The sequence below is a fragment of the Lissotriton helveticus genome, chromosome 10, assembly GCF_964261635.1.
Source record: "Lissotriton helveticus chromosome 10, aLisHel1.1, whole genome shotgun sequence".
Classification (NCBI taxonomy): domain Eukaryota; kingdom Metazoa; phylum Chordata; class Amphibia; order Caudata; family Salamandridae; genus Lissotriton; species Lissotriton helveticus.
This window is the reverse complement of record NC_136071.1, coordinates 864,544,339-864,558,227: the sequence shown is the minus strand read 5'-3', so window position 1 is coordinate 864,558,227 and position 13,889 is coordinate 864,544,339. Positions and strand designations below refer to the sequence as shown.

Sequence of the window (13,889 nt, the reverse complement as noted above, 5' to 3'; positions counted from 1 at the left end):
TGTCTCTCGGTAGGATCGAGAGACAAGAGGAGGCCAAAGCGAAGGGGCAATTGACCATAAGGGGGCATAGTAGATCCTCCCTGACCTCTTAGGTTTGATGTACCATTTTGCCAAGTTTGGTGTAATTCCGTTCAGCCATTCAGGCTGTAGACGTATCTAAATGTCCTATGGAAAATTGCATGGGGAAAACACATTTGAAAGTGTTGAAATTTAGAACCAATTAAAATGTTACTTTGGTTTTGTATTTGTGTGTGATGAAAGTTAATTGGTTATGTATATATCTAAAATGAGAGGAAACCACAGCCATTTTGTGATACTACTGTCTGAGGTACATTTGTGAGGAATTTTTGGTGCTCAATTTCTGGTGTTTGGTTTACACAGTACTAACACTTCTCCTACTTTTAAAAAGGTGAGTTGTTAATTTGTAAGGGGAACTATGTTGTACACTTTAAGATAATTTGAAAAATGTTTTCTGTTATTTATTTACAGTCCTTCTGTTATACTAAATACTTGATAAAGTTAGTTTTATATTATGTATTACTAAAAACGATAAATGAAAGTGATTATTTTTTTCTGCAATTTACAGCAAGCAATTTCAAAATAAAATGGCTCACAATGAAGAGACCGTGGCAATTTCTTTTGAATTATCCACTACATTTATTGAAATTGACAGCACCAATAATGAAGTATTCTCACAAGGAGGAGATGACTTGAATGATTTTTTGGATCAATCTCTTGATGGCGAATTTATCGAATGTTTGGAGACCATAGAGTTACAAGAATCATCATTGCAGACTTTTCATGAGGAGATTCCAGATGAGATGATTGAAGAGGAAATTCCTGATGAGGACATGTTACTAGTTCTTTCAAATTTTGAAAATTCAGAAGAATAAATTTATATTTAGAAATACAAAAATTGTTTGAGACATTATTCATTTTTATTTTTAATTTATGAGGTTGTAGCGAAGTGATTGTAGTATAAAATGAGACTTATAGTATAGAGTGGAACATTTTTATGTTACATGGTAAGTTTACTCATATTTACTTTCCTTCTTCCACTATATTATCTCCAATGTGTATTTGACATCTCTTCTTCATCTCCGGCCTCCTTTCTCTCACTGTCTGTCTCTGATGCATCTTATCGCTGCCATTTTGTGTAATTACAGAAGAGAGTAAAATAAAATAGTTCGGAACGTGAAAAGGGGGCAAAGTAGAGTACCCCTCACCCCCTAGGCCTTCTCAGGCGGTCCCAAAAGGATCAGTTTCTGCTTTCCTGAGAGATTATGGTATGAGTTCCATATACCACAATAACTTGCATTACAACATGCAAGATATCTATCTCCTATTACCAACTTTTGGAGATATTTGCGCTAAGCGCGAATATCTCCAAAAACTAACACCTGCCCTGAGCAGTTCTTAGCCATGTTATCCAATGGGAGGTGGATAACATGGCTAAGAGCATTAGCTCGGTAATGCATGAATATCGCTGACTTTTTAGCGATATTCATGCATTGCGGCCGTTTTTTATCGCATTTGCGATAAACCTTGATAATAGCAAGGTTTATCTTCGATAATTTCTGACGATGCTTAGCGGTAAAAAAATTCGTTGCTAAGCATCGTTAGCGATAAATATCGCTTAAATTTGGCAATATGCACCAACGTCTGTTAACGTTCGATTCGAAGGAAATGAGGAAGTGTTGAAAAACATTGTCTGCGCCATCTTGCCTTTTTTGAAATGCCACACTTTTGTTGTGCACGGCAGCCATTTTAGATGCCTTGACCAGACCCACTCTCTGCACGCTGTCGATTCGTAGCATGGCTCCCCACCCTCGCAAGCATCTTCCCCAGGCACTGCTCACCCCCGCTCTCTGTCTTATGCATGGGCAATAAACCTTCCCCCATCTGCGCTGCTTTTCCCTGAGAATCACACTCTGTGCCCGCCCGACACCTCCCTTTCGCCCTATTCACTACCGCACCCTCTGACACTCCTCTTCTTCTGTGTCCGATTGTCCAGGCCGGTCCTAGGCTATCAGCTAGCCCTGCAGATGTAGTTTATGGCCCCAGCTGTAAAGAATCACCCCTCTTCAAAGGAGTTATAGTAGATCAAGGCCCACACCCGATGAGATCCGTCACACCACACGTGTTCATACTATCTGAAAACCATCCTGTATTGTGATTGGGGAGGGGACCGAGCCTGAAGCGGAAGATTCCAGGGATGACTCTTTGTACATCAAAGTTTTTACAATTATGTGTCACATTAAAAATATATAGCACTCCAACAAAGTAGTAGGAATATAAAACTTTAATAACTTATAAATATATACAACAAAACAAAAACAGTAAAAACATTTAAACAATGAAGAGACCGTGGCAATTTCTTTTGAATTATCCACTACATTTAATGAAATTGACAGCACCAATAATGAAATATTCTCACAAGGAGGAGATGACTTGAATGATTTTTTTGATCAATCTCTTGATGGCGAATTTATCGAATGTTTGGAGACCATAGAGTTACAAGAATCATCATTGCAGACTTTTCATGAGGAGATTCCTGATGAGATGATTGAAGAGGAAATTCCTGATGAGGACATGTTACTAGTTCTTTCAAATTATGAAAATTCAGAAGATGTTGCCTGGGGGTGGGTTGTCAGTAGCAGTCTGTTGTGCGAATAGTTCCAAGGCAGCAGAACGCGCTGAAATCTAGATGGCACGAAGGTGATGTCTAGTAAGTTGCCGCCCAGCAAATAACGGCGTGGGGCGCCGCGGGGGGGGGGGAGGCAGTCCAAAGTTCCGTTAAAAGGGCAAAGGAAAGGATCGGTGGTTTGAACCATCAGTCAAAAAGGGGAGGGGGTGCAACAATTTTTCCTACCGGGTCACACTGTGCTTTCACCGGAACTGAGGTCTGCAGGATTCTAGTCATTCAAACTGAGGCTGGCGCCAGCATGGGAGCGCCGACGTCCCGCGGCTACAGTTTCGTCACTCCACGGGCGATCATGGCAGTCATTCACCATCGGGGGTGTCTGCGGGGGTCGGGGACTCCCGCGGCTCCTCTAGAATCTTCAAGGTCGTGGAGGACTACGGTGGTGGAGTCAACCAGTGACCGGGCCATTTCTTTATGCTGGGCCCGCTCTTGCCAGGTCGACCGCCATTTTGAGAGTTCGGTAGCTACTGGCGATCGCGGGGTCAAATGAGCGGACGGGCTCCACCCTGCCGGGCGAGACGTTGCAGCATGGCCACAGTGGAAGAACCCTTTTCCGGGCGCCTGGAGCGCTGAGGGTGCAGGTGGGAAGCCTCCACCTGGGGAGGCGGGAGAGGCCTGTTCGCACCGTCTCTCCCTCCCAGGGCACCCCACGGCGTCTCGCTTGAGATTTGTTATGGCCGGACCAGGCGATGAGGACGAGAGGGGGGGGGGGTCGGAGGCATGTGCAAGACATCCCCCCCCCAGGGTTGTTGCAGCAATTATTCAAAAAAGAAGAAATGTCCCGTCCGTCTTTGGGCCGGACCTCCGGTGGATGGCGGCCGGACGCCCTTTGCTCTGGCCCCATGAACGGGTTCCTTGGCTCATCGGCTGCAGCCGGATCCCGTTGGCCCCAGCCCCCGGCCGTTGGTGGCCGGACCGGGAGAGAGTGTGGAGGGACAACCTGCAACTCTCAAGGGCCACCGCGGCCGGACTGGGAGAGAGAGGGGAGGGTCGAGGACACGGACATTCCCCCCCCTAAAACTCTCCAGTGTTGTCAATCCCCCTGGCCGGGTCCCGCTGGCCTCGGCCTCTCCTTCGGCTACACCCTACGTGATGATCTCCTGGCCAGGCGTGGCAGCAGGACCCGCCTTATATGTGTTGCTTCCGGCTGGGCGTAGCCGAAAACCTGTTGCCCTTTGGAAGTTTCTAGAATGGGGCGGATGTCTGCTGACTTCTATCTTTCCCAGTTTGCCGTTATTTGGCCGTGGCAGGCGGTGGGACAGACACGTTTTGGGGCAGTGAGGGGCGATGTTTTCAGGTTTCTTATTACGGGCTTACTTCTAACGTTTCTTGTTTCTAGGACAATAATAGGTTTTATCATTACGTATTGTTATCGTTTCTTTGTTTGTTATTTAATAAAAAGTTCATCAGTGGCCTACTGATTTTCGATTTCCTATTCTTTTCTTTCCAGGTTGTTTCATGCTAAAGTTTCTGTTAACAGGATACAGTGATCACTTCGTTATTATTGCATATGTCCTTTTCACTAGGGGTGCTCTCTTGTCGGGCCAGATGACCTATCTCTAGTAAATGGTCCGGGTGAAACAGGTGCATCAATCAGTGGGGAGTAGATAGGCATGACAGATTACAACGGGGGAGAAAGGTCCGCATTACGTACCCTTTCACTACTTGCAAAGATTTTCCTACGTTTATTTGCAAACAGGGAATACCTCCAAAAAGAACTAATTCCCAAACAGTCAATGTTCGGACAATCAATCAATCAATGAGGAATGAAATAGGTACGACGTGTTAAAGGCTTACGTTACCTACCCTTCACTATCTGCAAAGGGAGAGAGAATATTCCTATTCTTCCTCGTTTGTAGGCAGAGAAGATCCTTAAGAGAACCAACTTCGAACAATTCAATGCTCGATTCAAACAATCAACAAGGGGTACTGTGAACACAAATGAACGCCGCTTATGTACATACACATTGCTATTTTCAACAGGTTGTTCCTAATGTTTCTATTTTAGCGAGGTCAAAAAGAGATCCCATTAGTGGCCTACTGATTTTGCTCGATTTCTTTTGTTTTTTTACACGATTTTTCGCTATCTGCAAAGACTAAACAGAGTATTGCGACTTTTGTAAATAGAGAATGAACCAAAGAGAACAATCAATCAAATGGAGAGAGAAGCAGGCACGACGGATTACAACGGGGGCAAAGGCCTGCGTTAACTACCCTTCACTATCTGCAAAGAGAGAGTACTCCTAATAGAAATGAGGGGTGGGGGGCAGCATTCAAAGCAGATCAGTGTGCATAAACACGAAAATGTTTTTACTTACCACGTACTTGACATTCGACAGCTTATGATATTTGCTATTAAAAAACCATTGAAATTCACTGAAAAAACCATAGGTGATAGACCATATATAGTTAGGAATTAGCATTTACAAAACCTTGAAAATTCACTGAAAAAACCATAGGTTATAGACCATATATAGTTAGGAATTAGCATTTACAAAACCTTGAAAATTCACTGAAAAAACCATAGGTTATAGACCATATATCGTTAGGAATTAGCATTTAAAAAACCTTATTTTACTCACACAAAACCATTGAAATTCCATATATAGTTAGTTGCACTAACTATATATCGCGCACCCGCAATCCACTGCTGATGATGTCACATATTACATCATTCATGACATGGTCAGTGACATCACTGATGACATCACTGATGACATCTCAAATGACATCACTGATGACATCACTGATGACATCTCATTTGACATCAATGACCACATCACTGATGATATCATTCATGTGACAATACAATGCATCTCCTCACATTTTAATATAACCTTTGTTACACCCAGTGTTAAATACAGAGTATAATTTTTGAAACCATTCACACACCAATACTAGTTACTACATACGCACTCACTGATTCCTACGTCTACACACACATTCACTTATTCACCCATACAATCATTCATACATACAATCACTCATCTTTACAACACTATCATATGCACTCATACACCTATACAGATACTCACACTCTGCCACTCATCCATGGAGTTACTCACACACCTAGTCAGTCCTGTAAAGAATCAATCACACTTCCATTTTCTTGTCTATACAGTTAAACATAGAGCACCTTACATTTTCAAACATATACTAACACATACTTACTCTCTTATACAATCATTGATACAAGTACACATTGATCTGCACAGAGTCACACACCTCCCAGCCAGCCACACACACACTCAGTCTCCCATACAAATACTTGCACAATCAATCAATAAACCATATAGTTAATCATATAGCTACTGATCAACACATGCAGCAGTTTACAGAACAACAGACATAATGATGCACAAATTAAGACAGTTTAGTCACTAACCCATGCACTCAGTGAGACACATTTAATCACTCACTCATACATTCAGTCATGCACCTACTAAATCCTTCATCCAGACACTTATACTTCCACTCATTCTTCAATATGTAAGACATATTTTAACTTTACAGAAACATACAGTCACTGGATGTTGTCATCAGTGATGTCATCAGTGATGTCATTTGAGATGTCATCAGTGATGTCATCAGTGATGTCACTGACCATGTCATGAATGATGTAATATGTGACATCATCAGCAGTGGATTGTGGGTGCGCGATATATAGTTAGTGCAACTAACTATATATGGAATTTCAATGGTTTTGTGTGAGTAAAATAAGTTTTTTTAAATGCTAATTCCTAACGATATATGGTCTATAACCTATGGTTTTTTCAGTGAATTTTCAAGGTTTTGTAAATGCTAATTCCTAACTATATATGGTCTATAACCTATGGTTTTTTCAGTGAATTTTCAAGGTTTTGTAAATGCTAATTCCTAACTATATATGGTCTATAACCTATGGTTTTTTCAGTGAATATATATATATATATATATATATATATATATATATATATATATATATATATATATAGATTTACCTGTTTTTAATATATATACATATATGTGGAACAACAAAATCCCTAAAGCTTCGAAAGAGCACACAACGCTGTCTCTAGCCTTCCAGCAGAATGTGCCTCGCTGTAGCTTGCTTCCTGACACATTTCATGCATTTCACCATTTCCGATGCGTTTTGAGGCTGGAACGCCCCGTAATCATGGAAGGCTTCACAGAGGGACATGACAAACCAGTGCTTCATTTATATTTATTTAATTGAATGAGGCCGCCCTGAGTGGGCGCGGCACATTCCGGACATGCATTGGCATTCTGGTACTTGAAGTCCTGTGAAGCGCTGCATAACATTATTGCCTTTAGTACCCTGCATTCATAGAGCCATAATTCTAAACTCCGTTCCCAAACTCGCTTTGCCAGCAAGAAAGGATGCAGACCCAAAAGTATTGCTGAAGCTATTTTATTTCGCCCTCACCTCCGCCATATATATATATCGCAATACTCTGTTTAGTCTTTGCAGATAGCGAAAAATCGTGTAAAAAAACAAAAGAAATCGAGCAAAATCAGTAGGCCACTAATGGGATCTCTTTTTGACCTCGCTAAAATAGAAACATTAGGAACAACCTGTTGAAAATAGCAATGTGTATGTACATAAGCGGCGTTCATTTGTGTTCACAGTACCCCTTGTTGATTGTTTGAATCGAGCATTGAATTGTTCGAAGTTGGTTCTCTTAAGGATCTTCTCTGCCTACAAACGAGGAAGAATAGGAATATTCTCTCTCCCTTTGCAGATAGTGAAGGGTAGGTAACGCAAGCCTTTAACACGTCGTACCTATTTCATTCCTCATTGATTGATTGATATATGAAATTGGAGAAGTGTAACGGGTACGCACACCGCTTCCGTTACAGCCCCTGAAGAGAAGCAGATGGAGCTTCGAAACGCGTCGGGCAGATCCATTACGGAGCGGCGTCTACGAGCGGATCCCCGTCCTCACCTACACATAAATAAAGCTGCTGCTCGCGTGCTACTCATAAGGTGGACAACCTTGGAGCGTGAATATATATATATATATATATATATATATATATATATATAATTTTTCTTGCCCCTGCTAAAGGCTACCTAATAAAGTAATGATCCAGGAAATCCCTGCCTGTGTCGCTGTGTCCTTACCTCAATGTGAAGAGATTTAAAAACTAGAGGTTGATACTGAGATTTTTTTAAATAATATATATATATATATATATATATATATATATATATATATATATATATTTTTTTTTTAACATAACGTAGCATAAACCCAACACCCAGCCATGTGTTTTGCATGTGTCCTTCCTCCCTAAGCCTTATTAGGCCCTGGGGACACTATTCCTCAGGGCTTTTTTTTTAATTAAAGGGGAGGGGGGCAATATAGACCTATTACCTGGGCCTTATTAGGCCAAGGGGACCCCTTTCCCAATTGCTTGTTGATTTTTTAAGAAAGGTGAGGTGGGCCGGGTGAGCCCCCCTCCCCGAATCTTAGTAGGCTCTGGGAACTCCATCACCTGGGCTATTTATTTTTTATTAAATGGGAGGGTGACCAGGTGGCCCTCTACCCGAGCGTTATTAGACCTTGCAGACCCCATCTCTAAGAACACTTTTTTTAAATCGAAGGGCAGAGGGGCAATGTGGGCTCCCTCCCCAACGCATATTAGACCCTGGAAGCCCATCTACCAAGCCTAAAACTTAAAATAAACGGAAAGGACTCGAGCCTTAAAATGCCCTGGAGACCACATCCCCCAGGGCTGTTTTTTCAAATTAAAGGAGAAGGGGACCACGTGGCTCATACTCCCCGAGCCTTCTTGTGCCATGGGCACCCGATCCCCCGTTGCGACTAGTAACAATAAAAGTATGGCCCACTCTCCTTATTCAATACGGCCCCAGGGATTGGCCTGGCTGTCATTTTCTATTTTTTATTCAGTCCTGCAGGAGTCCTGCTGGATTGTGACACTTTTTGTCAATTTGTTTTGGGGGGGGTTGGTCTGTAGCGGGCGGAGAGGGGAACACTACAACCAGGAAGTGTTGGCAGCTATCTTGGGACTCAGACTTGTCCAAGTCCCAGGAAAAAGAGGGAAAATATAAGGGGACATAGCAGGAATACCCTTACCCCCTAGGCTAGGCATAGTGGGCAAAAACTATTTTTTTCTCCAATTTTGTCACAAATACATGGAGGATCCGCGGCACAATAAAAGTAAGCACTTGCTGTACTTTGCCTCCCCGGGTAGGCTATGTCTCGGGGGGAAATTAAGTTTGATATTAAGGTGGATCGGCCACACCCGACCTCCCCCCTAGGCTGATTTTGGCACTGGGGAATCCATTCCCCAGGGCCTGGATGATTTTATAAATGGGTTGAGGGGGGCTTGCGCTGCTCCCATCCTGGGCTTAATCACCATCCCCTGGGGCCTGGCCAAAAAAGAATATGGTTAAGGGGACCCACCTTCATGGGCCCGGTTTGTCTCAGAGGACCCCATCCCCTGGGGCCTGGCCATGGATATGAAAGCAAGGGGGTATCCAGGGCTGAAATGACCATGTGGTTCTTCCCAATTAATAAAAGATGAGACCTTGGGGTTGGTGTACCAGGGGCCAAATGCACAAAGTAACTCTATGCTGTATATGAGTATGGTGTTATCAGTGATGTGATCAACTATGTCATTTAACATGTCATGACTGAAGTAATGTATGAGACGCCAAGTAGTGCATGGTGGTGACGCAAGTTATAATTGTTCAGTAAACTATACCTGTTGAATTTCACTGTCTTTTGTTTGTTTTTAAATGTTAGTTTAAGTAATATTTCAACATCTAATTATAACTCATAACTTTACTTTATCCTTTGTTTTTTTCCAGTCAATAACGTACCTAGGTGCCACAAAAGGATGCTGTAAAGGAATTTTTCCATATGTTTCTTGAAGGTAAGCAGAGTGCCCTTATCCTTGATATCTTGGAGAAGTATATTCCATATCCATGTACCAACTACTGAGAATCTGTGGTCAAATTTCACAAGAATTTAGTTTGTGGACTGTGAAGAACCCATGAATCAAACGTTTAGCTGCAGGAAGTAAGATAACAATTGATTTTGTTCCATAAATTGTGGTTGGTACTATTCCATTGATTCACTTTATAAGGGAAGAAATTTCAATATATCAGCTCATGTGGTGTATTTCATAAGGTGTTTGTGTGTGCTTCAGGCCAAAGCAAGTTTGCCTTATCCCAAGAGCCTTCTTCCTCATCAAAGGTTTGTTACAGTAAATTCACTGCTCTTCCAAAACGTGGTTATTATTATTTTAATAAAATATCATGCAGATTCACATTGTGTATTTATTAAGTGAAATAACATAAGCAATTTCCAGAGCAAACAAAAACATTGTATTTAATAACATATTCACAAACAATACTTACAGACCACAAAAGCTGGGACTTGATGGAACCGTCGGTACAAGCTGCTGTAAAAGCCTCACTCCATTCTCCCATTCATTGTCCCTTCCAAACTCACAGAACGCTTCATTACATTCATCTTCTGAGAACTGGTAGAAGGCGTAAGTGTCCTGAAAGCACAGCTGCTTGTCCACTGTTTAAGGAAAAAAATGAGTGTTAATTAGTTTTGTTTGCAAAAACAGGATATATATGACACTCGTTGTAAGAGTTTTTTTTATAATGGGAAATATGATATAACCGTTCTCTGTCCGAGGAAGGGCATTGATACAGGCCCATGATGTATAGAGTGTGATCATAAAACTATAAACAAAAATCTACAACAGTTACTGTCAATACCAAAATTGTTTTGGGTACAGATTAATTTACTTCTGAATTTGTCAACATAGTGCTGTGATTTTGTCCTATGCACATTGCAGTCTATGTGGTACTGAGGCTTTGCTGAGGCCCAGTGATGCAGCGGAGAGGGCCTTTGCTAAATTTTACCATCAGGACCAAATTTAATACCTATCAGTCCCTTTCACGCTGCATCAGTTTTTGGTAGCAGACTTGATGGTTATATTGAATAAAATTGGCAATTGATTAGGACAGAATTAAGAATTTTGGTTATTAATATTTCATACTCTTGTTATATGTTGTGGTCCGTCGTTGACCTTAAGAAAGACAGGTCTGAAGTGGCCTAAGATCCCAGGATGATGATATTAGCCTAATGGGCAGGTCTTAGTGTGGCATACACTAAGTGTTATTTCATTGTCTGCTGTTGATGCGGTACTGAACAATAGTTGCGCTTTTAGTATTGCACAGGGAACTTTTAAGTTTGTATAGTGGAGATTTATTTGGGTACCTTTAGAAAGCACAGCTGAAGAAGTCCTGAGAATTTTCCCTTGATTGAGGGTGGAATAACGCTGGTAGATATTCTGCTAGTAGGGAAATAATTCTTCAAGTGGTTAATTCTATTCTTTCTTTTAGTTGCGCAGACAAGAAGGTTTGGTTTGTGTTGTTCTAATCGTGTTTATCTTTTAAGAAACCTTTGTGATTTACTGCCGATTATTTTTGCAAAGCGAGGGTCAGTCGTAGGAGTTATACTGATATCACAGAGAGCCGCGCTGGCATTGGTCAGTGTGATTGAATAGGATTTGTGAAAATACTGAATTTTCCTTTGTTTTGCTTGGTTTTCTAGTGTAGCAATCAAAACGAAATGAAGTTATTGAAAATGTTTAGGAAGGATGAGCCTATACCTATTAGAAAGGGAATTCCTATACCGCTTGAGGGTACAACTGCTTTTTTTATGTCCTTTGAACGACGATACCACACGTGTACATGGTTAGAAAATTGGATGAAATGCAGTAAGGGAGATGGGAATTTGGCGTTTCCAGAGTATGGTACTTATAAGGTGAGGATTTTAAAGAATTTGAGATATCAAATGATTGAGTTGAGCCCAAATCCTGGACCTACGCAGTATGAAGCATTTGAGGACTGTGAACATGAGGCTTACAAAAGAGACAGAGACAGGTGTGAGGATAAATAAAGAAATACTGTGAGTAGATACTCAGAGGCAAAATTGGAGGCCAAAATGAAGAAGTGGAGAATAGATGTGATTGCAGCTGGTGAGGGTTTGGATCAGGAAGATGTAGTGGAGGATTAGGAAGGAGGAAAGTGTAAATAGAAAAAGAAAATGTTGTGGAAACAGATTCAGATCCAAATGAGATTGATGATGAGTTGTTGGATCCACCATATCATGAAGAACAAGAAAGAATTATACCAAGTGCTCCTTTGATTGAAGTCGAGGTTCCACAGCCTTCTCAAATGAGAAATACAAATGTAGAGAGCCAGGTGAAAGATGATATGACAAAAAAGTTTACACAATTGAATTTGAATGCAGAAGCTTTATCAGTACCCGTGACTATTGGTCCCATAGTTTAATTGTATAGTGAGGGTCAGAATATTTCACAAGTGCATGCCTTGACAGTACCAGTTAACAATATTAGGACTAGTGGTGGTGCTAGAGGAAGTGAGACAGGATCATTGATTGATATTTCTGAAAGATACGAGGAAAACCCAAAGTGCAATATACACATAGAACCAAGGAGGTTAGTGCAGAATGAAAGAGGAATGAGCCCTATATCAGGAGTTTCAATAGGGCCATCTCAAGAAGAACTGGATGAATGGAATAGAGGGATGACGTCTAATAAAGTGAATACAAGCATGGATGTGGGTAGATTAAAAGCAGATTTGGAAGAAATGATTATAGCTATGATTAGTCCAGAAAGACTGAGTAAATATCAAGAAGAAGAATTATTGTTTTTGTGTAAGAATATTAAAATGAGAGCGAAGAATCTTCATGAGAGATTTGCTGAAGTTGTACAGACCTATGGTGTTGATTTAGAAAAATCAAAGGCTTCACAGAAGACATATAGATTGGATTTTAGTGACAAGGATTTGGAGAGGTCAAATGCTTCAGGAAAACGGTTGCAAATGAAAGAGATGATTAATACATTGAGACGATGGGGTGAATTAGAATTTTAGAAAGGCAGATGGGCTAAAAACAAATGGTTGCAAATCCAGGGACTTCCTCTATGTTCACAGTGAGAAAAACAGGGACAGAGACAACAATGACTGAAATTATATATCCGATAAGAGAGGTACTAGGAGGTGAATATGTTCATGTTCCTTGGTCAAGGCAGGTCAAGGCAGGATATACTATCTTTAACAAATGAGTTTCCTAGATTAAGAGAAATACCAGTTGAGTGGTATAAACAAGTAGAGTGGTTTGTAAAGGTTTCAAAGGTTTTGTGGAAGGATTTAGATGGTTTGTTTGATACAAGCTGATTTATGGGTAGAGTGTAGGATTGTGGTAGATTGGCCAAAAGAAGAATATCCCAGAGATGCACAAACTGGAGCACCATCAGATGAAGTGAAAGATTTCCGCAAAGGAAACAAATTGGGTAAAAATAGATAGAACAACTCAAAAAACAAAAGAAACAGTGTGTGCTTCTTTTGAAAGGCTTTTACAGGCATTTAAACAGTATAGTGGTTTTGAGAACATAACTGATAAAGATATGGGACATTTTGTATATAGTTTTGTGTTTGGATTGAAAATGGAGATTAGTAACATGATTCGGCAGCATTTGTTTTGTTAGCAGAGTAAAAGCGATGATGAAATATTGCGGTATGCAAAATATTGTAGTGATGATATTGAATCGAGACATATGCAGTTGAAAGAGTAATTAATGTGGGCTCAGATGAAAGCGGCACAGAAAGGTTGTAATGTTGTAGATTTTCTTCAAACAGGTTTCCAAGGAGAGGGTCAGAATCAGAATATTCAGAATGGTCAAATTTCTAACATGGAAAGTGTCATGGTGAATGGTGGCGTTTCTACTCAAGAAAGAGGTAGGTGTAGAGGTAATAAAGAAGAGATGAAAAAGAGATTTCCGTGGTATGTGTGCGGTAATTTGGCACATTGTAAACACAAGTGTAAGTTGTTCTTAGGGAATAATTAAATGAATCAGGATTTCAATCAGCAAATGCAAGTTGAGGTGAACAGAAATCAATTGCAACCGCAACAGGTGGTTACACAGTTCCAAATTCCACAAGCCCCGATGCCGAATGAAAATATGAATGCTCAGGTACAAAGATGTATGTATGTATGTATTGCAGTCTTATATAGCGCAACACTATCACCCAAAGGGTATCCTGGCGCTTTGACAAAACTTAACTGGCACCCGCTCACAGAGATCACACTACTCTTGGAAATAGGTAAGT

General features: G+C 40.9%; 1 protein-coding gene across 3 annotated transcripts in view; it reads right to left on the bottom strand.

The window, feature by feature from the left end:
* Positions 1-13,889, bottom strand: part of RAPGEF5 (Rap guanine nucleotide exchange factor 5) — a 984,395-nt gene that overhangs the window by 551,435 nt on the left and 419,071 nt on the right. For all 3 annotated transcript variants that reach the window (XM_078663509.1, XM_078663507.1, XM_078663508.1), the window contains exon 5: positions 10,095-10,263. In XM_078663509.1, the coding sequence (XP_078519635.1) occupies positions 10,095-10,263 (169 nt within the window). The remainder of the gene's footprint in view (positions 1-10,094; positions 10,264-13,889) is intronic.